The sequence below is a fragment of the Temnothorax curvispinosus genome, unplaced genomic scaffold, assembly GCF_003070985.1.
Source record: "Temnothorax curvispinosus isolate PA1 unplaced genomic scaffold, ASM307098v1 QBEX01009183.1, whole genome shotgun sequence".
NCBI classification, from domain to species: Eukaryota; Metazoa; Arthropoda; class Insecta; order Hymenoptera; family Formicidae; genus Temnothorax; species Temnothorax curvispinosus.
Genome location: NW_020218963.1, coordinates 57,281 through 84,240, shown reverse-complemented (window position 1 = coordinate 84,240; position 26,960 = coordinate 57,281). Strand labels below are relative to the sequence as shown.

Sequence of the window (26,960 nt, the reverse complement as noted above, 5' to 3'; positions counted from 1 at the left end):
TTGCGTATAGCGCGATTGGCGGGTCGTCAGTCGTCATCAGTCGTCGTCGTGTTGCGCCGAGAACGACTCGCGCAGACCACCTGTGGCATCTGGCATCCCACGTTTCGTTCGCAGGTCCAAAGTCCGAACAACGCATTATTCGGGAAACTCACCGGCAACTGTAAACAACGTTTACTTACGTTTAATTAACAGCAAATCGAGGGTTTGCGGAGCTTACAAGTTGGTGTAAGGTGAATGACTGGGAAGGATTTTAGTCTGAAATTATTAAATTTAGAAATCACGAGTGTCGTCGATATTTCAATAATTAAATGTATTTCACGTGATCATCGCCGTTTCGACAAAGCACATTGTTAACTTGCAGATGACCCAGAGCACAGTCCTGGTAATTGGCAGCGGTGGCAGGGAGCATGCCATTTGTTGGAAATTGTCTCAGTCGCCAAGTGTAAGTTAAAAAGGATTACGAGGATGGATAGCTTTTATTAGACAGAGACAGAAATTAGTACAGCGTACATTCTGTTTGATGTAGGTGAAAGAGATCTTGGTCGCCCCTGGGAATACTGGCATCAAAGATGTGGATAAAGTGCACGTAGTTGAATTAAACGTCAAGAATACTAAGGTATACGTAATGTCACTCTGTAATAACTTTTTCATCAGTCGTGTGATATTGATTACATCTCGTTCTTTTCTATAGGAGGTTGCCAAATGGAGCAAGGACAACAACATTGATTTAGTAGTGATTGGACCAGAGGACCCTCTGGCTCAGGGCGTGGCAGACGATCTGAAAAATGTGGGAGTCAAGTGTTTCGGACCAGAGAAGGAAGCAGCCCAGATTGAAGCTAATAAAGATTGGGCGAAGCAATTTATGGACAGAAATTATATTCCTACCGCAAAGTGGCAAGGCTTTACCTCCACTGCGGATGCGAAGAACTTTGTTAAAAGGTAAGGAGTCTTTTGTCGAGGAAAATAATATGAAAACTTTAATGCTCCCTTTTGTCACAGTGCTCCGTTTAAGGCGCTTGTGGTGAAAGCCTCAGGCTTGGCGGCCGGTAAAGGTGTGGTGGTGGCAAAAGACCAGCAGGAAGCTTGCCACGCGATAGACGAAATGTTAAACGATAAGAAATTTGGAGTTGCTGGTGAGACTATAGTTGTCGAGGAACTCTTGGAGGGCGAAGAAGTGTCTGTACTTGCATTTACAGATGGTAAACAAGGCTACGCTTATGCTATCCGCAATCCGAATTTTTAATGAAAAAAGAACGTGACGGTTGCTTGAAATTCTGTTGACATTTAGGCAAGACTGTTGTGCCCATGATGCCTGCACAAGATCACAAGAGAATTTACAATGGAGATTTAGGTCCAAATACGGGAGGAATGGGAGCGTATTGTCCATGTCCACTGTTAAGTGAAACGGAATATGAACAAGTGACGGTAACAGTTCTCCAAAGAGCTGTCGATGGACTTAGAAAGGAGAACATCCCGTTTGTCGGTTTGTAATCTTTTATTGACGGATGTTAAAAAGTATGCGAGCGCATATCAATATTATTTACATGAAATCAATATTGCAGGTGTACTATATGCCGGTTTAATGCTGACTGAAGATGGTCCCAAAGTGTTGGAATTTAACTGCAGATTCGGAGATCCTGAGACAGAAGTAGTGTTGCCGTTGTTAAAATCGGATCTGTTTACAATTATGACGGTACACGTTCAGTTTGTTAAATCTCACATATTCATATAGAATACAATATCAAAAAATTTATTTTATCGGTATGTATCTAATGTGCTTGATATATAAATTACAGGCTTGCTGCGATGGAACTTTAAACTCGTCTCTTGTTTCCTGGCGCGAAAACGTATCCGCCGTGGGTGTGATTTTAGCATCTCGCAACTATCCGACGTCCTCGTCCAAGGGTCAAGTTATAACAGGCATTGACAAAGTGTCGCGTAAGCAGGACCACTTTGTCTTTCATAGCGGCACGGCTGTTTCATCAGAAGGCGACGTAGTAACCAACGGTAAATAACGGCATAGTAAAGGCTATCTAAACGAATGCCTAGATAATTACAACGACATTTTTTATAGGCGGAAGAGTTCTTATCACCGTCAGTATAGCACCAACCTTGGCAATGGCAGCGGCTAGAGCTACTCAAGCTGCTCAGCATATATCGTTCGATGGGAAGCAATTTAGAACGGACATCGCGCATAAAGGAATCGCCAGGTGTAACGATTGATTTAATTACAAATCAATAGATTAATATTTTTCACGAGATTAATAATCAAATGTTTTAGATCTATTTTGCAGAAAGGACAGTTAACGTATGAAAGTAGTGGTGTGAATATCAACGCCGGCAATGATTTCGTATTTGCTATTAAGCCAGCTACTTGTTCCACAAGACGCGCTGGCGCTTTAGGCGCCATAGGCGGATTTGGTGGCCTCTTTGATTTAAAAGCTGCAGGTTACAACGATCCTATCCTTGTGTCGGGCACCGATGGTGTTGGTACTAAATTGAAGGTGAATGTCAAATTCGAAGGAACGTGTTAGAATCAATTTGTTTACGAGCAACACGTTCTTTTCTTAGATAGCACGTGAATGCAAGAAGCACGATACGGTGGGCATAGACTTGGTAGCCATGTGTGTGAACGACGTCCTCGCGCACAATGCGGAGCCGTTGTTTTTCCTTGATTATTTCGCCTGCGGCAAACTTGACGTTGAAGTAGCTACAAAAGTTGTAAATGGGATTACCGAAGGTTGCAAGCAGGCAGGATGTACCTTGGTAACACGATGTTCATTATGTAACTTGAGAATATTTTTGAAAGACGTATATAAGCAAGAGAGAGAGAGAGAGAGAGAGAGAGAGAGAGAGAGAGAGAGAGAGATATGATAAGTATCTGTCTCCACGGAATATTTTCGTTATTTATTCGAGATATATATTTCAATTTTCAGATAGGCGGAGAAACGGCTGAGATGCCAGACATGTATCCTGAGGGAGAATACGATTTGGCAGGTTTTGCAGTGGGCGCGGTCGAAAAGGGCAGTTTGCTGCCACATGTGAATAACATTGAAGAGGGTGACGTGGTAATCGGTCTTCCATCGAGCGGTCTGCACAGCAATGGCTTTAGCTTGGTGCGAAAAGTTTTGAAAATCGCAGATAAGAAATATTCGGACGTCGCACCTTTCTCAAAGAGCAATCGAACGATCGGTATGAAATATTTCTTAAAATGAACTGCTTTTAATAATATTATGATGAAATGGATCATATGAAAACATAATGTAACAGGCGAAGAACTGTTGGAGCCAACAAGGATTTATGTAAAAAGCGTTATTCCTGCCTTGCGAACCAACATGGTGAAGGGATTTGCGCACATCACCGGCGGAGGTCTTATTGAAAATATTCCTAGAATCTTAACGAAACACTTGGGTGTTACGTTAGACGCGAAAAAATGGAATATTTTACCAATCTTTGGCTGGTTAGCAGCAAGTGGTGAGTATATTATCATGTTTACATATCTTCTCTGTTTCTAAAACGTGCAAATATATAAAATAATTTTATATAACATTTTTATAAATCGATACGAATAATATCTTTATTTTGCACAGGCGGAATTAGTACACATGAGATGTTAAGGACATTTAACTGCGGGATTGGTGCGGTCTTGATATGCCCCGAGAAATATAAGGTTCAAATTTTAGCTAAGCTAAAAGATGAAAATCCTGTGGTTATTGGAAGCGTGTATACATGTTGTACGTATTCATGCTATGAATATAATTAATAGAACTACGTACATCAAATTATATATTCGTATTAATTTACATAAACATTAATGTAGTTGGCCCGGCTAGAGTGCACGTAGAGAACTTTGAAAAAGTTCTCGAGCTGCAGATGAAACAGTATGTTCCCAGCTTGGTTGCAACACTGAGCAAGCCTCTTAAGAGAGTAGGCGTTCTGATATCGGGTAGCGGCACGAATCTCCACGCGCTAATTAATGCTACTCAAGATCCGTCTGAGCATATTGGAGCGGAAATCGTCTTGGTGATTTCCAATAAGTCTGGCGTTGAAGGATTGAAACGTGCTGAGAGAGCTGGCATTAAGACAGTGGTACGTAATACGTTGATGCGAGTTACATATAGCTACAAAATAAAAATGTAAACGTAAGTTTATATTCTTTCTATACGTCGTATTTGTTCACGTCATAGGTAATTAAGCACACTGATTATCCAAGCCGCGAGTCTTTCGACGCAGCCATGAATGTGGAACTTCATGCTGCAGGAGTAGAAATAGTATGTCTCGCTGGCTTTATGCGAATTCTTTCGGAACAATTTGTAAAGCACTGGAAAGGAGCTTTGTTGAACATACATCCCTCATTGCTGCCATCTTTCAAGGGTGCAAATGCACACAAGGACGTTTTAGCAGCGCGTGTGCGTGTGTCGGGTTGCACCGTTCACTTTGTAGAGGTATGATTACCACAAAGATTGAATTTTTCTTTAGTTTAATCGGACTAAATAAGAAGACAGCTCTGTAGCATCTCTGTTCGATTATATTAATGTAAATCATCTTCTTGAATTCAATCTTGTTCCTGTGTTATCACGTAGGTCGACATAGATTCGGGAGCTATCGTTGAGCAAGAAGCGGTGCCCGTGTTCCCAGACGATACTGAGAAAATCTTGCAAGAGCGTGTGAAGACAGCGGAACATCTAGCTTATCCTCGTGCGTTAAAACATTTGGCGACTGGTCGTATAAAATTGAAAGAAGATGGCACTCTTCATTGGAGTTAATTAGAGAGATCACATGTTATTGTACATATATACACACACCAGGTTTATAAAATAAAAGTTGTATTTTTTTATACTGTTACATCTTCATCTCATTATTTATATTTATGTACAATCAAGTTTCCTATATCTATATCACATCTTTTCCGCTTATCCTCTAAGTAATTTTTCTGCTAAACAAGTTGCTTATGAAATTATACAAGTCCTGAGATATGCTCTCGTTTGAACCTTGGTGACTAGTGTCCGCATATTTTTTTATATTTTTAGAAGGCGGTACTGATAATGCCTTCTCGGCAAGCTCGTCCAATCTAATATGGAGCATTTGTTTTTGGAGTATAGGAACTAGCAAATTATATTTATCAATTTTAATATTTATCTGCTTGGTTGTAGTCTTGAATTTTTCTAATTTATCGTTCCATATCGATTCATCTTTTGGAGTTAACGGGAGCTCGCTTACGTCATTGCGTGCTTGCGACAACTTCTTTTTCAATTCCTCAGTCTCTTCCCTGATTTCCTTCGACAGCTGTATCCATTCGGGAGTAAATCCATTGTCTATCAATATCTGCACGTGCGACCAACATAAATGAGTTAATTATTTTAAAGACGTTTTGAAGAAGTTGAAATTAATATCTCATGCTTCTGTATACCTGATTCAGTTTATGGGTGACAAAATCGACGTAGGGATTTGTAGCGCTTATGGACTTGAGTGGCTTTCCCATTCCAGGTAAATCGCTGAATTCACCCTTGTTCATCGCCTCTTGAATCAAGTCCTCCACCAAACGATCCATGCCATAACGGGTTTTGATATCCTTGGCCTTCTGCTTATCCATGCCGATTAACGTGTTGCGCTCTTCAGCCTGCAGTTTCTTCAGTCTGTGCTCCATCACGTTGTCAACTGCTTTCTGCGCCCTTTGTATCGTGTGCAATTTTTGCCTCTTGCTTGGCGTACCGATTCCAACGTCGAAAATCAAGTAATGACGATGCTGTGGCGCAGTGTGCTGCAAATAAAGACACGCGCGGTATTGAAATGGAAGATGCGACATAGCTACCTTGTCGAGAGTAGAGTATAGCTACCTTGATATCAAACTCTTGCGCCTCCAACGATGCCTCCACGTCTCTCTGAGCATTCCTGATTCTTCGAATCTCTCTGTAGGCACGTTCAATCTACTTTGAACAATCGCACAATGAGAAGCAGACTCACTTCATTTCTTTATCTCAAGGAACGAGGCGTTACCTCGGAAAATCTAACAGCATCGGCTTCTGGCGCTCCGCTATCCGGATGAAACCGTTTCGCAAGTTGAACAAACGCCAATCTCAGGGTCTCGTCCTCGCAACTCTCCGCTACGCCCAGCGTTTCGTACAACTTCTATCAAATACGATTGAAATTATTTCAACATGAAATTACATATATTAGAGATCAGTGTGAATTATAATATTCATAATATAATATTATACCTTTGCAGCATGCCTGGATTGCCTGGCATTAAAACGATGCTCAAACCTCTTGAGTATGATCGATTCGGCAGATGACACGTGCGCCAGACAAGTACCCGGCTTGGAAAACAGCCGATTCAGGGACAGCATGATCGCATGATGAGTGACATAAACACAGTTAATTATTATTTTCTGATTTAGCCGATTTAGCGTTAAAATGTCAACAATGTCACGTGTCACGTTGCAGTTTCCGTACCGCTCAGCGCCCTCAGCGGTCGAACATGCGTGGTTCTTACTTTTAGAACCAACCACGCAACGCATAATGGCCGCGTTCAGCAGACACAACTGTTGAGTTCGTCTTATCAACACTCTGCGTTGATTGGTTGGTTCTAAAAGTAAGAGCCAATCACGTTCGACTGCTACTCAGCAGCTTGGTCTGCTGAACGCGGCCATTGATATGCTAATGCTAAGACTCCATAGGGCCGGCCTCACAGTCTCCGATTAACGTGATTCTCCGATTAAACTCACTCTGCATTTCTTTCTAACTATCCCCCTAGAAAGAGACGAAGAGTGAGTTTAATCGGAGAATCTAGGGAGAATCACGTTAATCGGAGACTGTGAGACCGGCCCATAAGACGCGGAAACGTCGTGCGGTAGAGTGCGTTGACCAATCAGAAGGCTGCCGCAAGTCGCCTGCGGCAAAATCAAAATTTGTGATTGGTCAACGCACTCTGCCGCACGGCGTTTCCTATGGAGTCTTATGCTAAGACTACAATGCGAGTCGTAAAGTCGTGAGTCGTAAGAATTGACCAATCACAATCGAATTTGAGAAGAATAATCGACTGTGATTGGTCAATTCTTACGACTCACGACTTTACGACTCGCATTGTAGACCTAGCATTAGCTAGCGCGTGGCGCGTGCATCTACGTTTGCGTTTACGTCTCTAGACCACGCAGAAAGTAGCTGCTGGCGCGTGCGATTCGCGCGTTCCGTTCTGCGTGGTCAAAAGACGTAACGCAAACGCAGACGCACGCGCCACCGTGTTTCTAGTTTCTACACTTGCCGAATTCCGCGGCGCTGACGTTCGCTCGCGCATTGATGGTGATCGCGCGTTTATTTACTCGCGTTATATTATATTCCGCGTGCTGTCAGCTGTCACTCGCATTTAAAATGCCAGCCAGGGCAAAATGAGATTACATCTCGCTTTTACGGTAACTATCTGCCTCTTATGGAATCGAAACGAACGTTTGGTACTCGCGAACAAAAGCGCCGAGCCACAGCCGGAATACAGGCCCGATGGTCCACTGGTAATGTGCAAGTTCTTGTGAGTATTTAAATGGACACTTTCTAATGTTTTTGTTCAAGATGAGAGATAGATACCGTGGCCTTTTTTTTTTTATAGACCTAAGGAATTCATAGAATGCGAGGACCCGGTTGATCACAAGGGGAACAAGACCGCCAAGGAGGAAACGGGCTTCGGTTGTGTCAAGGTGCGACACATCTCTGCGTAACAGTTTCTTTGTTCTTTTGCAACGTTTGTAAAATTTAGATCAACGTTAAATCAAAGAAACTTGACGAAAAGTATTCTTCTTCTTTTAACGTTGCACACGTGTGGCTGTGAGAACGTCAGATTAAAATTATTTACGCGTGATGATTTAACAGTTTGGAGGATCTCGCTACGAAGATGTAGAGAAGACTAAGGTGTCCTGTACGGTGCTGCCGGACATCGAGTGTTACGGACCTAGGACATTCTTTCGCGAAGGGATACCGTGTATAAAGTACAGCGACCATTACTTCGCGACGACTCTGCTGTACAGCATTCTGCTGGGTTTCCTCGGCATGGACCGGTTCTGCCTTGGACAGACCGGGACAGCGGTGGGCAAACTGTTAACGCTGGGTGGCATGGGTGTATGGTGGATCGTCGATGTTATCTTGTTGGTAACAAACTCTTTGCAACCTGAAGACGGCAGTAACTGGAATCCATACGTATAGCATTTCAAGAAACCAGGGATCACATTTTGTATATAACTTAGTTTGTACGTTATGAGATTACGTGTGACTCCATGCGAGAGAGCGGTCAACTTATATATTTGATGGATCTCAGAATCGCCTATATTTGGTTGAACCCCCGACCGTCGTCCCACGTACATACACCTCGGTTTTATGAGGGTTGTTAGAAAATTGAAATTAAACGAAGGAGCATGAAGTAAATAATAATTTGCTCACGTCCCACTTCGGGACGTATTACACGTAGTAAACAAATTTCATATTTATTTATAAATTATCTTAATTATTTCATATTTAAATTGTTGTAATTTGTAAATAAACCATTACCATGCGCTGAAGTTTGTGCCGAGTACACTGCGCGAGTTCTCTTTGAAATATACCAAGAATTAATATATTGATTTATATTTACTTAAAACTATAGGTTGCAACGCGCAAAAAGAAAAAAGATTGTGCGTAGTTTACGTATACAATGGTTTATAATTCATAATCGTCAGGATGGTACAATTCACTAAGCAATCTATATACGTAGGACGGCGCGTTTCCACCTCTGAAAAAGAAAATGAAAACATTTGTTGTCGCTCGATTTTATAACACCAATCTATATATAAATTAATAATCTTGGTTGTCTTACGTGTTCGAGATGAATAATGTGACGAGGTCTGGTGGAACGTAATCGAACACGGGATTGTAAGCGTGTATCCGCTCCAGCAGCGGTGCGTTAGCACTGTCGATTACGCCGTGCATCGGTGAAACGTGACACGTGAAGCCATTCTGCTTGCCCGAGCAGTGGTAAAGGGGCGCGAGCTTGTAGAGGGGCAACAAAACCATTACTGGAACGGAATAGTGCTTGGCGGCTTGGGCGACGGTGTGCGCACCCGAGATTGCCCGCAGTCCGCCGTTCGCCATGACGGTGTGAGTGCCGATGATGACCTTGTTGACGCGAGACATCATCGCGAAGATCGCTGCGTCTGATATTAACGTGGTCTTAATTTTCGCCGTGGCCAGGTTCACCGCCATTTCATGACCCTGCACGCGTTCGCAGATTTCTCCCTTAGTAAAGATACTCTCCTCTCACAATCAGTTTTATTTCGAGTTTGTCTCGAAGCTAAGTACATACTTACGCTTAGAAATGGTCCGCCCTCGGCTATTATAACATCGAAGGTCCTGGTATCGGCGGCCTTCTTGAAAAATTCCTCCACCACGTTTGATTTGCCGATGGTCATTATAATTTCGTTTGAATGTATATGCTCGGACGCTTGTCGCGTGATGTTTTCTGAACTGCAAACACATGAACGTTCTTGAAAAAGTTATCAAGAAACGTAAGTATCCACAAAGCCTATTAAGAATGTCTTTCACAAAAGAATGGAAAATTTTCTAAATATCTGATTTATTTGAAAGCATGTACGGTCCGTTAACTCAAAAATGTTCAATATATTAGTGCGTGGAGGATATAGGGGGCGTTGATATAAAAATCTGAACAAACATTGCATCTAATCTCCGACTACTGAAACATATTACAGAACGTGCATCATTTTTGCGTCTCGTATGATATAAATGCAAAATGCACGTGTAACTCACCATGTTTCCAATTCGACTTCAAACTCGGTGATGTGCTCGATGAGGGAGGTTTTGAGGAAAGGTATCGAGACGCTGAAATCTATTTGCTGATCACTCTCAGCGGTAAGAATTTTGTGCAAGGACTCCTGGGGATCCGTCTCGTCCGTCTTGTTCTTCAATTCCGAGGTATATTCTTCTCTAATGATCTGCAATACCCTTCTCACCATGTTTCCAATACATGCTTGAAGAGGAAGCGTCTTAACCAGGTACTTTCCGTTTCGCGTGACACGGTCCATCAAATCTCTGGAAAATCAAGAGTTCATAATATCGCAAAACGTAATAACGCAAGTTAATAGAAATAAATAGCGTTTTCTATCGCCTGGCACGTGTGTCTTGTGTCGCCACACGTGATGCAACATGCAACAGCTGTGACGAATGGTTCATACTTGGCCGTGTTCCATTCCGTCGTGTTGATGATCTCCTTGAGCACGGAGATGGTGGCTACCACGATATTGTGAGTGCCCTTAATTTCTCTGCAAAAGAAAGCACTAATGTATTTTTTCTCTTTCATTTCTTTTGCAAGTTCGAAGAAAATTATCTTACCCATAGTGAATGCTGTTTATCAACTTGACGACACCTTCGTTAACGTCTTTCGGACACACGTCGAGCATTCTTATTTTCGTTTTCTCAAATAGTTAATAGTTACATACACCACGATATATCTTGCTACTCCAGAAAATTTTTAAAGTTTCTTTCGTCTCTATTCACGACTCGTTACGTTACATACGACACGTCGTCGTCTTCATATTTGTATCCGTGATGTAATTAATGCTTTTTTCTCCTATAATATACTCCAAACTCCAGTATATACTATATACTACAATTTAACCTACACGTACGGCGTACGGCAGTAGCCGAAAATGTTAACTTGATTGCACCAATGTGTGCACCAGTTCAGGACGTTCTTTGAAAGAGAACAGACGACTGGATTGATCAAAGCTAAATTGTCTAAACAGAGTTGTCGGCCCTGAATCGACTAATCTAACCTAACCTAACTAACCTCTATACGCCTGTTTCAAACGTGGGTTTAAATGTGCCATCCACGGCGAGAAAGTTGTTCCAAGTCATGACCTGCCCGGAGCTTGTTTCCAACTACAGTAGACCCACGATCAAGTGGCATCAAACGGATCTCACGGTCGTCATTTGCATTCAGTTGACCGACGTGTCGGATTACTATCTCCGAGTCGAGGGCACGTGTTTGCAGTTTAGGTATATTCAGATGTGCGCGACAGAGGACAGAGGGAAAGGAGAGATACGTGTGTGACACGCGTGGATCTATATAATCTCAAATGTTTGCAGTACGAAGACAAACGACAAGGAGTACTACCTCATTCTACACCTGTTCGGAGCGGTGATAGCGGAGAAGACGGTGCACAAAAATGTCGGGAGGGAGATTAAGATTTATCTCGTGAAAGGACTCAAATGTACGGTAACTTTTTCTCTCATAAATTTATCTGAATGTATAAATGTGAAAAACTGACTTGTATATCTTGTCCCACGTCAATAGGGTATTCATGGCTAAGACTGATCAAGTCCAAGGAAAAGCATCCGCTTATATCGTACAACCTAGAACACATACGTGAGACGGATCACGTTGAAAAACCTTTCGACAGTAAGAACAACTATTTTTATACTTGTGTATCTTTACGATACGCTCAGTTATTATCTGAAAATGAAGAAAGACACGTCCTTTTTTCAATTTCGTTCATATACGAGTATATGTTTTCTCTTGTTTTACAGTAGGTAGATTCGAAAGGTACAAACGCGAACATAATATACAAAATATAATGCCCGTTGTGCCATCCAGTGACGAAGAATCTGAGGACGAAGAAGTGGACTTTAGCCATTTTGGTTAATATACTTCTATTATATTCAATTGAATAAATGATGTACATTTTTAACATTTTGTTGTGTAAAAAACAAACTTTTTATACGTGCTTTACAGTTTTCGGCGCAATATTAGTGAAAAATATACACAGTATATTACTAAAGTAAGGCTTTTCAATTTTATGCGAAGATTGAAAAGCTTTTCTGCGAAATAGCAACGTAAAAATAACTATCTCATTGGGTATTGATTTTTTTTACGTTAGCTTGTTGAATCGTTTTTATTTCTATAATTAAAATGGTATCTTTTAACAAACATAACATTTTGTTATACAAGACGCACGTCATGTATCATGAAAGTTAAATTATTTATAAAATAAATATTTAAGGATTATCATTTACAAACGTGTATCAAATGTCAAAAAGATCGGATGTCATGAACGTAATGCGTTGTCGTCATCACATATATTTCTTACCGGTAAGAATACGTAAATGTATTTTTATCAAAATATCGTGCTAAGTGAAATCACAAAGATATTTATAAAATGTGTGTATCTCAGATATATATGTATTATTATGTGGAATGTTTACTAAACTGACTGGCTTAAAACTGATACGTAAATATTCATATAAGGCGATTTTTGGCGTGACTCCGGTATAAGCGACCAAAGTGTACCAAACTGCACCAGCACCGATAGCATCTTTGGTATATGTACCAAACGATCGCCAAAAATCGCCTATAGGTACATTTTATAAACATATCTTTGGCGAGATGAGTTGATTTTGACGTACTATTCAACTATGATATATATAATTTATATTAATCTATTTACATTTTAACGATGGTAACTACTTAAAAAATAACAATAAAACACGCTTGGCACGTACGTTCGTTCAGACGCGAGCATCTTGCTAAAGCCACGTGTCTAATAAAGTTAAAACGATAGCACCGGGAACGTTCGTTCATAGAACTTAAAAAACGGTCTTTTTCGATTAACGTTTAATATAATTAACGTGTACATTATATTATTTTTATCTGTAAGGAACGATGTTATCAAAAGACACGGTAGTGTCTTGGCTCGCGCCAAGTGTGCGCGCAGCGAGCGTACCGCAGCGAGCGTACGCAGACCGTGTGTCTATATGTGAACCGACGATATTACATTGATTTCATTTAAATGCTTCTATATTTTATCACATAAATCATTACTACAATATCGATTTAACTAAAATACACGATAATCTTTTAAACAATGTAGAAAGGTATCACTGAGGTATTTTACAAATAATATGTGCGCAATCCTACAAGATATTAAAAAAAAAATCCTTGTATAATGAAATAAAATAAATGAAACTATGTTTTACACCTTAATAAATAATAAATAGGATTGCAATGTATAGTCACAATGTTTTACATGTCTTGCAACGTGATTTATAGAATGTCTACAAACGTCGTATCACATGATTGATAACGAAGTTACGCGTTATGTCAAGATGACGAACGTGTGTTTACGTGTGTGTTTTATGTCTGCGCGATGGCTTACGTTCCCAAGCTTTGTAAATAAGGTCCAGCCTATAACGTTGATATCCATTTATGTAAAATTTATATTTGATGTTTTCTCATCATCTCCTTTGTTCGTGAAGACGTGGATATTAGAAACTGTTAACGTTTATTCAAGGTTGATGTCATTTTTATATATTCAAATGTGAAAAACTCGACATACGGGTGAGAGTTCTACGTGGCGGCAACAGAAGGGTGCGCAGTAGTCTCTTTGCGATCGTACTTTGCTAGATACGTTCGCAAGATTGCTTACCATAATACCGTACTTATTATGGGCGCGGTAATGAAAATTTAAACGTGCGATAATAACGTGCACCGTTTACCCAACTTATCAGATATAGCTATTGATATTACATTCTCTTTTACAACATAGATGTTGTCGCGGTATATGCAATGCACGTTGCAATATCAAGCCTATTCAACACATTGCATTAACGCATAGTTGCCTAAGCGTATCTCATTTGGCTAGCAACCGTCTAACGACAGTTTTTGATTTATATTCTCGACTCTTAGCTTCATTTCCCTGAGAATATCTGCGGCAAGGTCGTCGACAGTTGTATATCGTACCTTAAAGAAATTAAATATATCTACAAGAAACTCGATCACTTGCTCCCTGAAGTAATGACAAGCGATACGTAGACTCTCTTCAGAACCCAAGAATCCCCAAATGAACATCGGCGAGACTTGTTCGGAGATGGAGTAGAAGTGCGCCAAGAAGCCTTGCTCGTATTTCAGCATCCTTCTTTTGCCCGCGAGGAGGGACCAGAGCGCCGTTCCTATCGCCTTAAAACACGCGCATCGACACGTAAGTGAATGTCGAGGATGACACGGTATACGGTGGAAAATGAATATTCCTGTACGTACAGTTTCTCTAAAACTGGCGGACACCCATCTATTCTGTACTATAGCTCTGACGGGCGGCGGCGGTTTCTCCACGTCTTCAAACGCGTCTAAGAGTATGAAATCAATGAGCACGTCATAGAAGTTGATGCACTTGACACCTCGGGCGCTCAATTCCTCCTCCATGATACTATGATTGCGCGGCTCTTGTAGGAATTCCAGCATGCGCTCATAATACATCAAGTAATCCTTAGGATCCTGTAACAGCACGTTCTTCTTTCAATTTTTCGAGCACGTAATTTTCGACACTATTTTATTGTGCTTATTAATCTTACCCTATCCGCGTACATAATTAAATCGCTAATGACTTGACGACCCACGTCCATTATATATGCCTTTGCCGTGGGTAAATTAAATAACTTGGTATAGGCTTGACGCAGGCAATACACCTTCGCTAAATATTCTACGTCCGATCCGCATTTTACAAGCTCCGTGTGTAGTCTCCTGTAACAATATATATATATATATATATATGTGTGTGATATCGCATCCGTACATAAAATGAAAATACATGTTGGACAAACTAAATCAATTTACCTGCAAGGAATGCCTTTATCCTCGTACCGTTTAAGAGCGGCATGATAAAGTTTTTGCCTTTCAAAGTGTGGAAACAGTTCTGAGAATTCTTCGAATTCGCGCAGATCCGCAACCTGAAATAATTTTAATATCGTAATAGGTTCTGGTTATAAAAATAGATGTGAAGTAGATATTGTAAAACAGTTGATCATTTTTCGGGAGTCACGGCGCCGCGGTGCATCTTCGACGTGCGTCAACGTCCCACAGCCGCTTGACGCATCCGTTTATTAATCTCCCGCACGACACGAACAGAGATTATATTTATATATATTCCGTCCCGCGCATAACTCACCCCGTCACGTGCAGATTCGAACGATTCGGGCGACGATGCGGCATCAGCTTTATCCCTGAAGCCAGATATCCGCGTCCCGATGTTCGAAGGTTTGTCAAGGCTCTCCTCGCTGTCGTTGCGGAATAAAACGGAGTGCTGCGGAAAAAAAGGTAGATATTGCGTAAATGGAAAGCGAAAAGCAGAAGCTGCGTGGCAAAATGCATCGGGAAAATGAACGGGTCGCAGCTTCCGGATCGCCGAGATGTTATCGCACGCCGAAAACTCGGCGTGCTCGCGGAGAGAAAGTCGTGCACTTCCTATGCCATTAACGTTCCGCAACAATTCCCGGCGGCTGGCGTCAGGTCAAGTGACTCGTTGCGTTAATTACCCCCGGGGCCCGGGGCGGCCGTCATTTAAATTGGATTAATTCCCGCATTTTTTTACCGGACCGGTGTAGAAGGACACGTGATGATGAATGCAACGGAATGGAATGGCATCGGGTGATTGTCCCACCCGTCCGTTCGTCCGCCAAGTAAAGCCGAATGGACGGGCGGTGCAATGGTCTCTCCTCGGCTCGAGGTCACGTTCGTGGCGTTTCCCGATCTCGGCCAGATCCAGGAACGGAGAGATACCGTACTTGATCGAGGAAGAGCAGTTCCGCGTGGCTCTGGATCTGGTAACCCATGTCGAGCAGCTCCTGCACGTCGTGGGTGAAGGCCGCGTCGGCTTTCGACGGCAGTGCCAGGGTGTCGTTGCCGAGGGTCGAGCTGAACGCGGTGAGCGCATCCTCCCAGCAATAAAGGGCCTTTTCCAGCGCCTCGAGTCCTGTCAATAAGAACGGCGTCAGTTTATCTCGGCGAGCAGGAGCTCTTATATCGGAACAAAAATAAGCCGTAAGCATATAGCATAGCACTCTTTGCAGACGTACGAACGTAATCTGAGAATTTCAGGGCAAGATGTAAGCGGACGCGTTAAGTTTACAGCCTCAGCAGGAGAGGCAGAAAAAACGATAACGAGAATTAATGGCGTTATATTGTCATTGACAGCGAAGCGTTCAAGAGTCCATTCGTCAAATCTAATCGTGATATAAACGTAATTATATATATTACTTCATGGTGTACGTAAAGACATTGCATTATAAGGTATATTATTAAGATATATATTGTTTTAATACATATTCTTTCTTTCTGCCCGCAGGAATTTGAGCTCAGCTTCCAGCCTGCAGCCGAAAGGACATGTACCTTTCCCCTCGTTTCGCGCGCAGGAACGTACGCTTTTTTTTCTAGAAAATCAACGAGTCCGGAATTAACGTCGAGCTGTACGCGCGGACGACTAACGGTAAAAAGCGAGAAAAAGTGAGAACGGGAGAGCGTCGAGGACTACTAAAAACTAAAAACTACCACACTTGAGGACAGTTGAGGACTTGAGGAATTCGAATTCCGAGTCGGTGACGCCACTCTCCCTTTATTCAATCCTTCGTAAGTCGCCGGAGAACATTGACCACGTTGCCACAACGGAAGTCCGACACGCCGCGTTAATTCAGGGGACCCGGTCGCCCCCGGCTAATGTCCCGAAGGCTGGTCCATCATCATTTTCAATCTGTGCCGTTTATATACAACACCGGCCGACGAAACTGGAACGGTATACCCGCGAGATCGATATCGTGATGATCTCGCGTGACACGAGACTCGTCTTCGAGACTCATTGCTTAAAGGCTTAAAACAATTGCCGATCCAGTGGCGTAACGAATCCTCACGAGGGGATTATATTTGTTAAACTTGTACCGAGATATCGTCGCGTCGGCGTCGCCTCGCAAGGGTGAAGAACGTATTAACTGATGAGATAACAGCGACAGATTGATCGCGACGGATCTTTTCTTCCTCTCGAGTCGTTCCAGGTTTCAAAGAGCGTCAACGCCGCTTTGTAGGGTCAGACGTTCGTCTCGAATCTCCAGACGGACGGATGTATAAGGCGGATTTGGGGCATCAAATTCGTTTTCATCGCGTATCGTAGATATCAACTGTCGAACTAAATAAAAAATTGCTACAGAGGGGAAGGACAAAAAGCTGGACGGGGAAAAAAAAAAACATTAGAGTGACTTGGATCGAACCTCGATTAACTTAATTGAAGATTAACTTATACTATTTTATCAACGCGCGCGGAATGACGTGTTAAAGCATAAGGACTAATAAACTAACAACGTACGTAGTTAGAGGCGTTGCTTTAAGTCGACGTCTTCAGTTCGGTTGAATTAATCAGCACGTAAGTTGATCGGAATTCGCTTGTAAATTATTTTAACTTATCGACGAAGTCGTCAATATCGCTGAACGTCGCACCGAGGAGCTACGCGAGTATTATAATCAACGGCGCGGTTCGATTTTCGGAAAATCAAGTATCGATCGCTCGTCGCTCGACAATCAAGGGTCTTCGTCCGTACATACGACGACTACGACGACGCTTCGACGCTACGTTTCGTCCTCGACTTAAATTTCGAACGGGGGCATTTCGTGGGAAGGCGTGCATCTGTCCCTCGCGGCTCGCCCGTGTTCGCGAGGTGCGAGACGCGTGCCTCGGTTTGTTTGCGCGGCACGCTCGCCACCGGGCGACGCGCGACGTGAAGATCGCATTCCTGAACGTGAGTGAGGAAACGGAGAAGGCCAAAACACGGCACGGCGTGTTCCGTATTGCGCCACTTTGCCCCAATAATCTCGCCCGGCGCCGGCGTCTCTGGTCACTCGGGTGTTTGTCACACCTACTATTACTTAACAATATAAAACCAAAGTCAAACTAAGAAAAGTACATATTTTCTCATATGCCGTATGCAATTCTTTTCTTCGTATCTTAATTATAATCACAGAGAAATGCGCGAGATGTATACGCGGTGATCAAATCGATCCTTCTCCTACATCTGTAATAACATTCTTCCTCCCTGCATCCCTGTGGGATTCATCTTCATTCCAGGTCAGGCCGTAACTCAAAAGGATAATCTATTTTCCAAGTACATGTGTGTGTTTGTGTTGCGCGAATCGTAACGGAGTTTAATCCTGTTGGGAGAAAACTTGGCCATCCCGTGTACATATGTGGGAGTCGAGTTTTCTCCCGAAAGGGTTAAAACCTATCGCGATCTCGCGCACCGGTGCCTGGTCATTACGCAACCCCCAGGACGACCCCGGAGGGGTCGCGAGACACGGAGACACGGAGGGATGCCCCCCGGAGAAACGCGGCAGTGCGACGCCGTTGCATATGTCCGGCGTCAATAGTATCCCCGGAGTGACGTAATCGCCGGGTCGGCCGGTCATTGGAGGATGCGTCATCCAATGGTGAGGGGTCGATACGATGCGACACGCGCGCGCGCGCGCGCGCCCGCACCGCTTTGAAGCTCGCGCGCGTTTTGCGCGGAGTGAAAGCGATTTTACTCCACTTCACTTGAATATATATCCGTATCGCGAATCATTCCTCTCGGACCCTCGGGCGATTACGTTTGGCGCAGAAAATACGGTGTTCGAGGTTTGTCCGTGGACGACACGCGTTGCTAACGTTGAAACGTGGACGTGGGCTAACGTTGCGCAGGGGTGGCTCCACGGAATCCTCGAGGGGACAATCGTCGGAATTAAACATTACGGCTCGCGCGTCCCCGTCCCCTCAACTTTCGTTACGTATCGAGATTAAACCACGATGGAGTAACTTGGTGAATTAAACAGACGTACATACGCCGTGATCGAGGGGCAGCAAGCGGCAAACGCGCGTGTAAATAGCTAAATAAATAAATAGGAAAATTGTAGTTGTGAAACATATATGTTTCGCAACCCTTCCGTCCTCTCGCGACGAAATATATGTTTTAAATTTTCCAGGAAAAACGTCAAGAGTTTTGATCTCGCGTCGAATCGCCAGCCCGAACGGGAGACGGAGGGACCAATCGGACCAATGGGAGCGCGAGGAAGACGGCAGCACGCGCGTCCAACGGCTGCGCGACGAGGACGGACGACGCGACGCACGACCGGCACGACGCGAAGTCAGGTGGGAGAGGAGGGGGGCGCTCCGTGCTCCGTCCTCCGTGTTTCGCGCGCTGGCGTCAGTCAGCGTTCAGTTCAGCGCGTCATTCGTTCGCCGCCGATCGCGCAGCGCGCTCGCAAGTCGCAGCGATATTTCCGCACGTAACACACACGGCCACGGCCGTTGACACGCGGAAGAGCTTTTGCCCGCCCGATCGAACGAGTAACAGAGGATCGTCCCGTGCTCGTGCCATGCTCGTCGTCGCGAGACCGTGACCGTAGTCCGCGACCAAGTAAAGCGAGAGAGAGAAACAGATCTCTCGACACAGTGTTTTCCGGCGATATTACACACGCGCGTTGTTATTTGGATTAGTAGAGTACCGACGAGCGAACACACCCAAGACAGAATCACGGTGAGTATAGAAGAGTCCTTGGGCCATTTTCTCCGAAGATGTTCTTCTCCTGTTTTGCCCCCGAAAAACCATAACCGCGACGACGGACTCGTTTTTCTCGGGTCACCCCAAAGATGAAGGAAAATTCTGACCTGTTCGATGTTACACATGTAGGATACGTCCATGCAACGCACGTTCGTTACACGGAGCGCCATTTAAAGATTCAACAACGGTGTCGTGTAGTTTTTTGTCGGAAGGATTTGCCTTTCCCCTCGTCCTGCCGCGCGTTCTTTCCGCCGTCGGCCAGAGTTCAGGCCTTTTTGCCTGAAATCGTTCTCTCTTTTTCTATTTGTAAATACCGTGACATTTTTTGTTTCGACAACTGTCTCGAAGCAGAAAGCAGGCTCTTGCGAAGAGTTGTACATGTACGAATCTTTTCTTCTCACGTCCCTTTTCTTTTCGTCCGTCGGACGGACGAAGGGGAAAAGGGGGCTGGGATCTAAAAAAAAAATATCCATGTTTGATATATTCGCTGGCGGACGTTACGCATCGACGACTCACTTTCAGGCTGGTGCACTCTCTCGGATGACGCAGGAGAGGCGATATCTTTTAAGAAACCAAGTTCTCGGTATTCCGCAACGACGGAGCGTTCCTTCGACCCTTCGCGGATGGAGACGACCACTCGAGATAGATCAATAGAATCGATTGCGACCGCGCTAACCCCCGAGGAAAAGAAAATGGGTGGGATCGCATTGTTTCCTTCCCCCTTCCCCGCGGGGAGGGGGGGAATGCATCCATCGTGAGAGAGATCGGGGATTCGCGAACAATACGACCAGCCGCGGGCAACACCTGGGCGTACCTTGTTTATTGCGCAACACGTCACACAACAAACAAAAATCGAGTGCACGAGAAACGCGCGCGCGCGCGCGAGAGAGATCCCGAGATGGAGAGAGACGACGACGGAAATCGAATGTCAGAATGAGAAATTTTCAATTCGAGATTTTATTCTCTCTCCCCCTTTCCCCGTCTCTCGAGGGCGTCGTGGATATTTGTCTAAAGCCGCGTCGAGGATTCGCGGACGCGTTGACGTGCACGCGGGCCTCCTCTAGCCGCTGGATTTAGGCTCTCGCTTCTATGGGGGTCAAGTTCAGGGGTCGATAGCTTGGCCGGTGGTGGTTCCCGGCCGGTGTTACCCTCGAATAAAAGTGAACGCCGCCGCCACCGCTGCGGCACGTAAAGTGCAATAAGCGGCAACGACGGCGGGCGGCTGTTAGCCGGCCGCCACAACGCCAGATAGCCGGCAGATCGATGGAGGTGCCTGGTGAACTTGGAAATTCCCCTAGCACACGCGCACTTCCTCGTCGCTCTCTTTCCCTCCCTCTCCCTCTCTCTCTTTCTCTCTCTCTTCCTTTCCCGTTCACGCCGCCACGGTGCACGAGGATAACGCACGCTCGAGTAAGCGCGTACACGGCCGATTAAGAAACGGGTTATCTTGGACTTGCCAAGTGTCTGCCCGTTCGTGCGCGGCGCGGGATGATTCACAGTCGCCTCGAGGCGTTACGTGCAGTGTCCCTGGAGAAGGGACGTCTCCCTCGCGAGAAATTCGCGACCGGGTCGCGCGAAGCTTCAACGGGAGCGAGGATCTCGTCCGAGATGACCGAGAGAGACCGTACGTGATCTCCTCCTCGGTTCACGATTCTCAGTTCACGATCTGTTCTCGAGGATGAGAGAAAGAGAGAGAGAGAGAGAGAGAGAGATCGGGTCTCGTATCCGAGACGATCGAAGATCATTCCTCCGATTAGTCCGATCAACGTTTCCTCCGCACACTTCCATCGCGCGCGACACGCAATTTTATCAATCAACTCCAATCTCCTTTGGCAACGATATCCAAGGATAACCGGTCCCCCCTGTCGCTCCTTTTTTTTCTTCCGACTTGCTTTCTGTATTGCATGAAGGAGGACGTTTCCCGTCGCGTGACCAGAGGTCGTGATATACACGGGGATTAATATATACCGTGGAGTTGCCGCGTAAACAACTGGCGCGTGCGAAATTCCTTATATTATTATATTAGAGTCAATTTATATCGTCGTAATAGTGACGCACGCGGTATTCCACGTCGTACCGTATGTATGTAACACGTAACGGATACGCGCTGAGTAACCGTGCGCTCTTCCAAGGCGAAACGAGTCTCGACGACGTTTCGCAATATCAGCGATATGTCACGTCCCGATATTTTCCGAAAAAAAAAAAAGAGAACGGGACGTGCCCAGGAAAAGCGGCAAAAAAAACGCGCCGCTGGATTTTACACTTCGCGCGACGTACCCGCGATCGTTAAGACCGCGGATTAATCTGTCCGTGTTTCTTTCGCGGAAATTTCTTTCGCCGTATATAATTTCGTTCCTCCGGCGCGGCGGCGGCTCGTGATTGACGTCTCGTACAGGAATTGCCGAGATTCTAACTGCCGGACTATTACGTCACGTTGCGTTACCGAGGCCTTTTTCCACCGATAATATAATCAGACACCTAGTTCTCTATTATTCCAGCCTCGATTCGTCGACCTCCCTTTCCTTCCTCTTTAATTAGAAACTTTGTCCCGTACACTCGCTCGGGGTTTGTTGTTGAGAAGTAAAGTTCGCGTTGTCTTTGCGCCTAAAAAAAAAAAAAATTTTTTTTTTCAAGTACGCCGCGTCACGATTGCAGACACGATAGCGCGCTCGTTAGAATGACGGATGTGTTACGAGGTGCACGTACGCGAGCATGCTTTCAATGTAATTAATCGTAGGTAATCGAGCAGGGTGTAACCCGATTTTCAAGCCGAACGTGTACGGGAAACTCGCTCGCGCGTAAATGCGCTACTATACCTTCTCGCGAGCGTACCTATATACGAAATATGATTTGCGATGTAACGAGTGACCCCGATTTACCCGTTTGATTTTCACTTCCACGAATCTCTCCTGTCGAAACCTGTGCGCGTAACGGCGTTACACGCGCGTTACGTTACATTACATTAAATACTCTGGCGCTTCGTTAAATTGCGCGCGTAAATGAATATTGATAATGCACCGCGTTCTACATTAAAAAGGGGGGGGGGGAAGCGGAGAGGGAGGAATATTAAATTTCCCACAATCATAATACAATAATTACCTCCGCGACCGCATTCGTGGTCAGGAGGATGTTACGCAATCTCGAGCGAGGGTAGGACTTTTTTTTTCTCACGGAAGGTGATCCTCGGGGACTCGGGGACGCTTCGAGCTTCTCCTTCGAATTTTCCTTGGAATTCTCGGCGCCGTCGACACCGATTATTATTATCGACGTTTCTCGCGCTCTCGAATCTCGCGGTATAATTAACACACGTAAGCGTGATTAAGTTACGGTCGCTACAATCGATAATCGTCGTTCGGAGATTCTTCGCGTCTACTCTTTTCTCTCTTTTCCCGTTCGCGCCGAAAATACACCGCGGAAGGGAACCTTTTCTCTCTTATCTTAAAGTTAAAGGGACGGCAGCCGCAGGTGCCGTCGTCTTACGAGAGGCGCGCGAAAACTTTCTCGCCCAACGACGCGTGCGTCGATGGATGCAACGTGCCGGCGTAACGACTAACGAGATACGCGATCACGTTGGATATTAGGTAATGATTGGTGGTGCCCGCCCCCGGTCGGAGGCTGCCTCTCTCGGTGCCCCTGATGAGGCTAATAAAAGTGACATCGTTATACGCCCCGGCCCGGCCGGCCGCGCGGCGCAACGAGCCTTTAACCTACACCGACGACCGTTCGTTCTGATTTTCATAATCTGGCTCACATCGTCGCACGCACGCTGCTACTGCTGCTACTTCTGCCGCCTCTGCGCCTCATCTTCTCTTCTCATCTCTCGTCTCTTTCGTGTCACATTATGCCCTCCCGTCCCTTTTCCTCCCCCACCGAGTTGACCAAGTCGGACCAAGTACGAAGGACATGGAGGAGAATCTTTTCTTTTAATTCCATTAGACCGCCGCCGGGTAATCTAGATGCCTCCATCTAATATGCCCAGCATCCTTGGTACGACGCAGAGTCCGCGGGCGGTTCGTGTATTCTCTCCGTTTAGCGGCGCATTCAATGTCGAGCACAGTACCGTGGCGTGTTTGCGCGAGTTACATCCGATAAAAATAAACGTCACGTTTGACATCGCGGTACGGTACCGAGACGAAAATCAATCGGCCGCGTTTAATTTAATCCGTTATTATTTTTAGTGACTCCCCTCTTTCCGACTCGTTAACGCGTACTCTGATGCTACTGCGTTGTAACTTGATTCGCCGAGTCTCATCGCCTCTTCGTATTACACTACTATATTATCTTTCTGCTGTGTATATACATATGTATTTTTTTTTACGTATAGTACTTGTAAACGCCGTTCTCGCTGGTATATCGTATCAGGGGGACTTGAGAATTTCTTCTCTTAGTTCCTCGGCAAGGATGTACGCCGGAACATAAATAAACACCATCAATTCATTCGTAATAAAGGTCTACGTGATCGTGGAGCCGAGGAGGATAAAATCGTATACCGCGGCGCCGCGGCGTAAGAAGCCACCTCTCTCTCTCTCTTGCTTGCCCAGGACTTGGGCTTCGTCGTAAAGTAGAACGATGGAGGTCACACCGCACTACGAAGCCACGTCATCGGCCGCGAGAAAGAAGCTCCTTGGGCCTTCGGTATACTCCGACGAAGAGACTTCGCCGTGATACAAATGCGCGATCGTCCTTTTTGGAGAACGCCCCCTCGTCTCGGCTCCTTTTACTCGTGCTTTTATCCCGAGTCGGGTAACGGTCGCGGAAAACAGTAATAATTAATTTTTTTTCTATATCTCTCTCTCTCTCTCTCTCTCTCTCTCTCTGACCGCGACCGCCGCGCTTTTTCCGACCGACAGAGACTATTACGGATCGAAATAAACACGGTTAAATAAAACGGATGGATCGTCTTCTTGTTTGTGATAATCCCTCGCGTGAGCGCGGTGCGCCGCGCCGGATCGGTTAATTAAATTCTCTCGCCAAAGAGAAACTCAACTAGCGAGGCGAGGAATGCATTCTGGCCGAGGATCGAGCGATCGGTTTCCACTGACGGAATGCGGTGTTTATTTGTCCGATGAAATCCGGAGTCGGCTGTTTAGTTAAACGCGCCGCTCGGCTACCTGATTTTCCCACACGCACCGTACATAGATAGGCCTTATCTATGGGCAATAAAGGGAGAAGGATGTTCCGCGACAATGAAGCAATCAGCGGTAATATCGTGACGATCACAGAGAGAGAGAGAGAGAGAGAGAGAGAGACTTGGATAGGAGAATCCCAGTTAAATTTTCGATGCGACGCGATGTCGCCGGGGGCAATCAAGCGACGGAAATGACTCTAACAATGGCGATGTAGAGACGGTCTCTGGTCGCATAGGTGCCCTTGACAGTGACAGATTGCGCGCGCGGGGTACGGATTACGGAAGACGGGGGAGTTTCATTTTCCGCCCCCGTCTTGCGCCGATCTTGCGGAGGCGGGCGACTTTTTCGACGTGGTAACGGTGCCTATTGCGCTATACGTCAACGCACCTGACGTATCGTATCGATACCGGTTGTTAATTAGCCTCTTTAACCCTTTGCTCCCTCGCGACCCGCTGCGCCGAGAGAACGAGGAAGGAGAGGACGATACTGTCTCGAGTCTGTGTTCTCCCGAGACCTGGAATTAATCTTCAACTGAAGATCCTCCGGGCCGTTGCTCTACAATACAGAGAGAGAGAGAGAGAGAGAGAGAGAGAACACAGGAGATGTTGCCCGCTCTCGAGGTCAATGCGAAACGTTATCGATTTACCGTTCGGTCTGGCGCGCGATGGCCTTCGAGCGTGGAAACTGGTGAGAAAACTCATCGAGCGTTTTAATTTGCAATCGGTTGGAAGGAGGAAGAGGAGACGTGCGTCGCTAATTATAATACCGAGATCTAATCTCAGAGAGGGTTCCACGGTCAATTAAATCGCTAGCGTTTTACGTTTCGCGCGATTTTTATTCGTCGGCATACGTTAGAAAGCACGCGGTTCCGTATGCACGGAGAGTTCCTCGCGGTCGATTTTCCTTCGTCGGCTTCCTCGGCGCGATTTGAAGTGCACGGTCAACACGAATCCGGCTGGCCGACCGGCAAGAGAAGGTAAATACCCGCAGGGCGAGATGACGTAAGACGATAAGAGCTGACGTTACGTTTTTTCTTGGTGTGGTAACCGGAACCGGAGGGCTTGTATTTCGCTTGGCCACTCGAAATATTCCCGTTGCTTTCGACGACGCGAGAAAATGCGTAAGCGAGAACTCGTTTACTTCAAGGAGACGCGCAAAGTTTTCTTCAAGTGTACGTTTCCCTCAAGTCCGTTGAAATGAAAAGTATTTGATATAAAAACAAAATGAAAAAATAAACGAGTCTTAAATTTTTGAAACTAGGAAAAGAATCATTTTGACGAGAAAGACTTTTGCTGTGTCAGTTATCAAAGGCAGGGGAAACATTTCAGACGAGATACTCCGCGATAAAAGGAAGCACGAAGCGTTGCCTCTACGTGTCAAAACCATGCAGCGTTCCGTTAATATCCGTTCCTCTTCGGTGAAAGTAGATTTTCAAGGGTCCATCGTGGTCCAGAATATACCATGACGCAACAATGTTGACGCAACATCCGAGAGGGATATCCTCCCGCGACGACGCATTACCGCACCTTCCGCGTTCTCCTCCTCTTTTCGCGCCGCACACTTTTCATCACGCCGCACTTGAGCCGAGTCACCTAGCAAGAGAGAACAAGCTTTTGTTCCATTGTGCGCACTCGCGAGAGCGATTCTCGCGAAAGAGGAGAGGGTGTACCGCGACGGGCGACAATGCGTTTGCTTTGCGGCGTCTCGGGGCTTTGCGTGAAGAATCTGTTTCTTTGTTGTCGTCGCCGTGGTCGAGACACGTGTATAAGATTTCTCTCTTCCATCTCTCTTTCTCGCTCACCTCTTCTCACGCACGTGTCCAGGAAGAGACGGGGCGGAATCGTCAAAAAGCGAGCCCACGGCCGACTGCATCAGGTTCCGCTGCAGCGATGACCGCGACGGCGGGGGTGTTATCATGGTAACGCTGTTCGCTGATAGCGTGTAGCGTGGCGAAAATCGATATTCCCCCTCATTTCGTATTCCGTGTGGCAAGGGCATGTGCCCTATCTGTTCTCCCCCTTTCCCCTACTCCCCCCCGTTACGCGAACGTGTCCCGCAGTTAGGCCGCGCGTGATCGGCACGCCCGCAGTATCGGAAGTATCCGAGGACGTCGTTTTACCGCATCTCGCGGTCCATTTACATTTCTCTCGATCGGTTCCGGGACCGGATCCTTTTCCGAAAACAAAGCCTCATGCAACGAGAAAGATGCACTGTTTAAATCCTAGTGTCAAATTGTACTCAATCAGAGTCATTTTTGACTCAACGATTCCTACAGGTCGCGCCACTGCTCCTACTTAACGTGTCGTTAATTTAAGTAAAGCAATGTTAATTTAACTAAATCAATGGAGTTAAAAAACTGTTTTGTGTTAAAATAATAAATTGCGACACACATGGCAAGGTAGAGTGGTTTAAATATCATTCTTTAATATTTTAAATAGAGTATATCTGTTC

At 45.3% G+C, this 26,960-nt stretch overlaps 6 protein-coding genes and 1 long non-coding RNA gene across 9 annotated transcripts in view; 3 read left to right on the top strand and 4 right to left on the bottom strand.

The window, feature by feature from the left end:
• Window positions 1-42: 42 nt before the first annotated feature.
• On the top strand, window positions 43-4,845 carry LOC112458747 (trifunctional purine biosynthetic protein adenosine-3). Its single transcript, XM_025022524.1, has 17 exons — window positions 43-230; window positions 362-442; window positions 527-616; window positions 692-939; window positions 1,000-1,199; window positions 1,289-1,483; window positions 1,563-1,693; window positions 1,797-2,007; window positions 2,075-2,210; window positions 2,282-2,504; window positions 2,572-2,766; window positions 2,937-3,192; window positions 3,271-3,474; window positions 3,591-3,734; window positions 3,821-4,089; window positions 4,188-4,445; window positions 4,584-4,845. Exons 2-17 carry the CDS (start codon window positions 362-364, stop codon window positions 4,764-4,766), a joined length of 3,024 nt encoding a protein of 1,007 aa, XP_024878292.1. The 5' UTR covers window positions 43-230; the 3' UTR covers window positions 4,767-4,845.
• On the bottom strand, window positions 4,810-6,455 carry LOC112458753 (dnaJ homolog subfamily C member 28). The gene is made up of 5 exons (XM_025022529.1): window positions 6,219-6,455; window positions 5,998-6,129; window positions 5,838-5,927; window positions 5,411-5,761; window positions 4,810-5,325 (listed from the first exon to the last, which is right to left on the bottom strand). The coding sequence occupies exons 1-5, from the start codon at window positions 6,345-6,347 to the stop codon at window positions 4,921-4,923; spliced, it is 1,107 nt and encodes a 368-aa protein (XP_024878297.1). The 5' UTR covers window positions 6,348-6,455; the 3' UTR covers window positions 4,810-4,920.
• An 819-nt stretch (window positions 6,456-7,274) lies between these two features.
• LOC112458771 (TM2 domain-containing protein CG11103) lies at window positions 7,275-8,557 on the top strand. Its single transcript, XM_025022559.1, has 3 exons — window positions 7,275-7,522; window positions 7,601-7,688; window positions 7,861-8,557. The coding sequence occupies exons 1-3, from the start codon at window positions 7,386-7,388 to the stop codon at window positions 8,188-8,190; spliced, it is 555 nt and encodes a 184-aa protein (XP_024878327.1). The 5' UTR covers window positions 7,275-7,385; the 3' UTR covers window positions 8,191-8,557.
• On the bottom strand, window positions 8,453-10,663 carry LOC112458770 (translation initiation factor eIF-2B subunit beta). The gene is made up of 6 exons (XM_025022558.1): window positions 10,366-10,663; window positions 10,209-10,295; window positions 9,784-10,065; window positions 9,327-9,483; window positions 8,837-9,231; window positions 8,453-8,752 (listed from the first exon to the last, which is right to left on the bottom strand). Exons 1-6 carry the CDS (start codon window positions 10,431-10,433, stop codon window positions 8,680-8,682), a joined length of 1,062 nt encoding a protein of 353 aa, XP_024878326.1. The 5' UTR covers window positions 10,434-10,663; the 3' UTR covers window positions 8,453-8,679.
• A 125-nt stretch (window positions 10,664-10,788) lies between these two features.
• On the top strand, window positions 10,789-11,723 carry LOC112458772 (putative ATP-dependent RNA helicase TDRD12). 2 transcript variants are annotated; one of them, XM_025022561.1, is made up of 4 exons: window positions 10,789-11,031; window positions 11,122-11,246; window positions 11,330-11,434; window positions 11,563-11,723. In XM_025022561.1, exons 1-4 carry the CDS (start codon window positions 10,889-10,891, stop codon window positions 11,676-11,678), a joined length of 489 nt encoding a protein of 162 aa, XP_024878329.1. In that variant the 5' UTR covers window positions 10,789-10,888; the 3' UTR covers window positions 11,679-11,723. The 2 variants fall into 2 exon arrangements, with proteins under 2 accessions (XP_024878329.1, XP_024878328.1); XM_025022560.1 differs by having other exon boundaries at window positions 10,789-11,043.
• Window positions 11,724-11,828: 105 nt separating this feature from the next.
• The window catches only part of LOC112458769 (mitoguardin), a 29,017-nt gene continuing 13,885 nt past the window's right edge, over window positions 11,829-26,960 (bottom strand). For both annotated transcript variants that reach the window (XM_025022555.1, XM_025022556.1), the window contains 6 exons: window positions 15,589-15,776; window positions 14,973-15,107; window positions 14,642-14,754; window positions 14,380-14,548; window positions 14,069-14,302; window positions 11,829-13,987 (listed from right to left, as the gene is read on the bottom strand). In XM_025022555.1, the coding sequence (XP_024878323.1) occupies window positions 13,670-13,987; window positions 14,069-14,302; window positions 14,380-14,548; window positions 14,642-14,754; window positions 14,973-15,107; window positions 15,589-15,776 (1,157 nt within the window). In that variant the 3' untranslated portion in view covers window positions 11,829-13,669. The remainder of the gene's footprint in view (window positions 13,988-14,068; window positions 14,303-14,379; window positions 14,549-14,641; window positions 14,755-14,972; window positions 15,108-15,588; window positions 15,777-26,960) is intronic.
• LOC112458773 lies at window positions 19,341-26,956 on the bottom strand. The gene is made up of 2 exons (XR_003041242.1): window positions 19,897-26,956; window positions 19,341-19,834 (listed from the first exon to the last, which is right to left on the bottom strand). It is a non-coding gene; the product is annotated as an uncharacterized LOC112458773 (long non-coding RNA).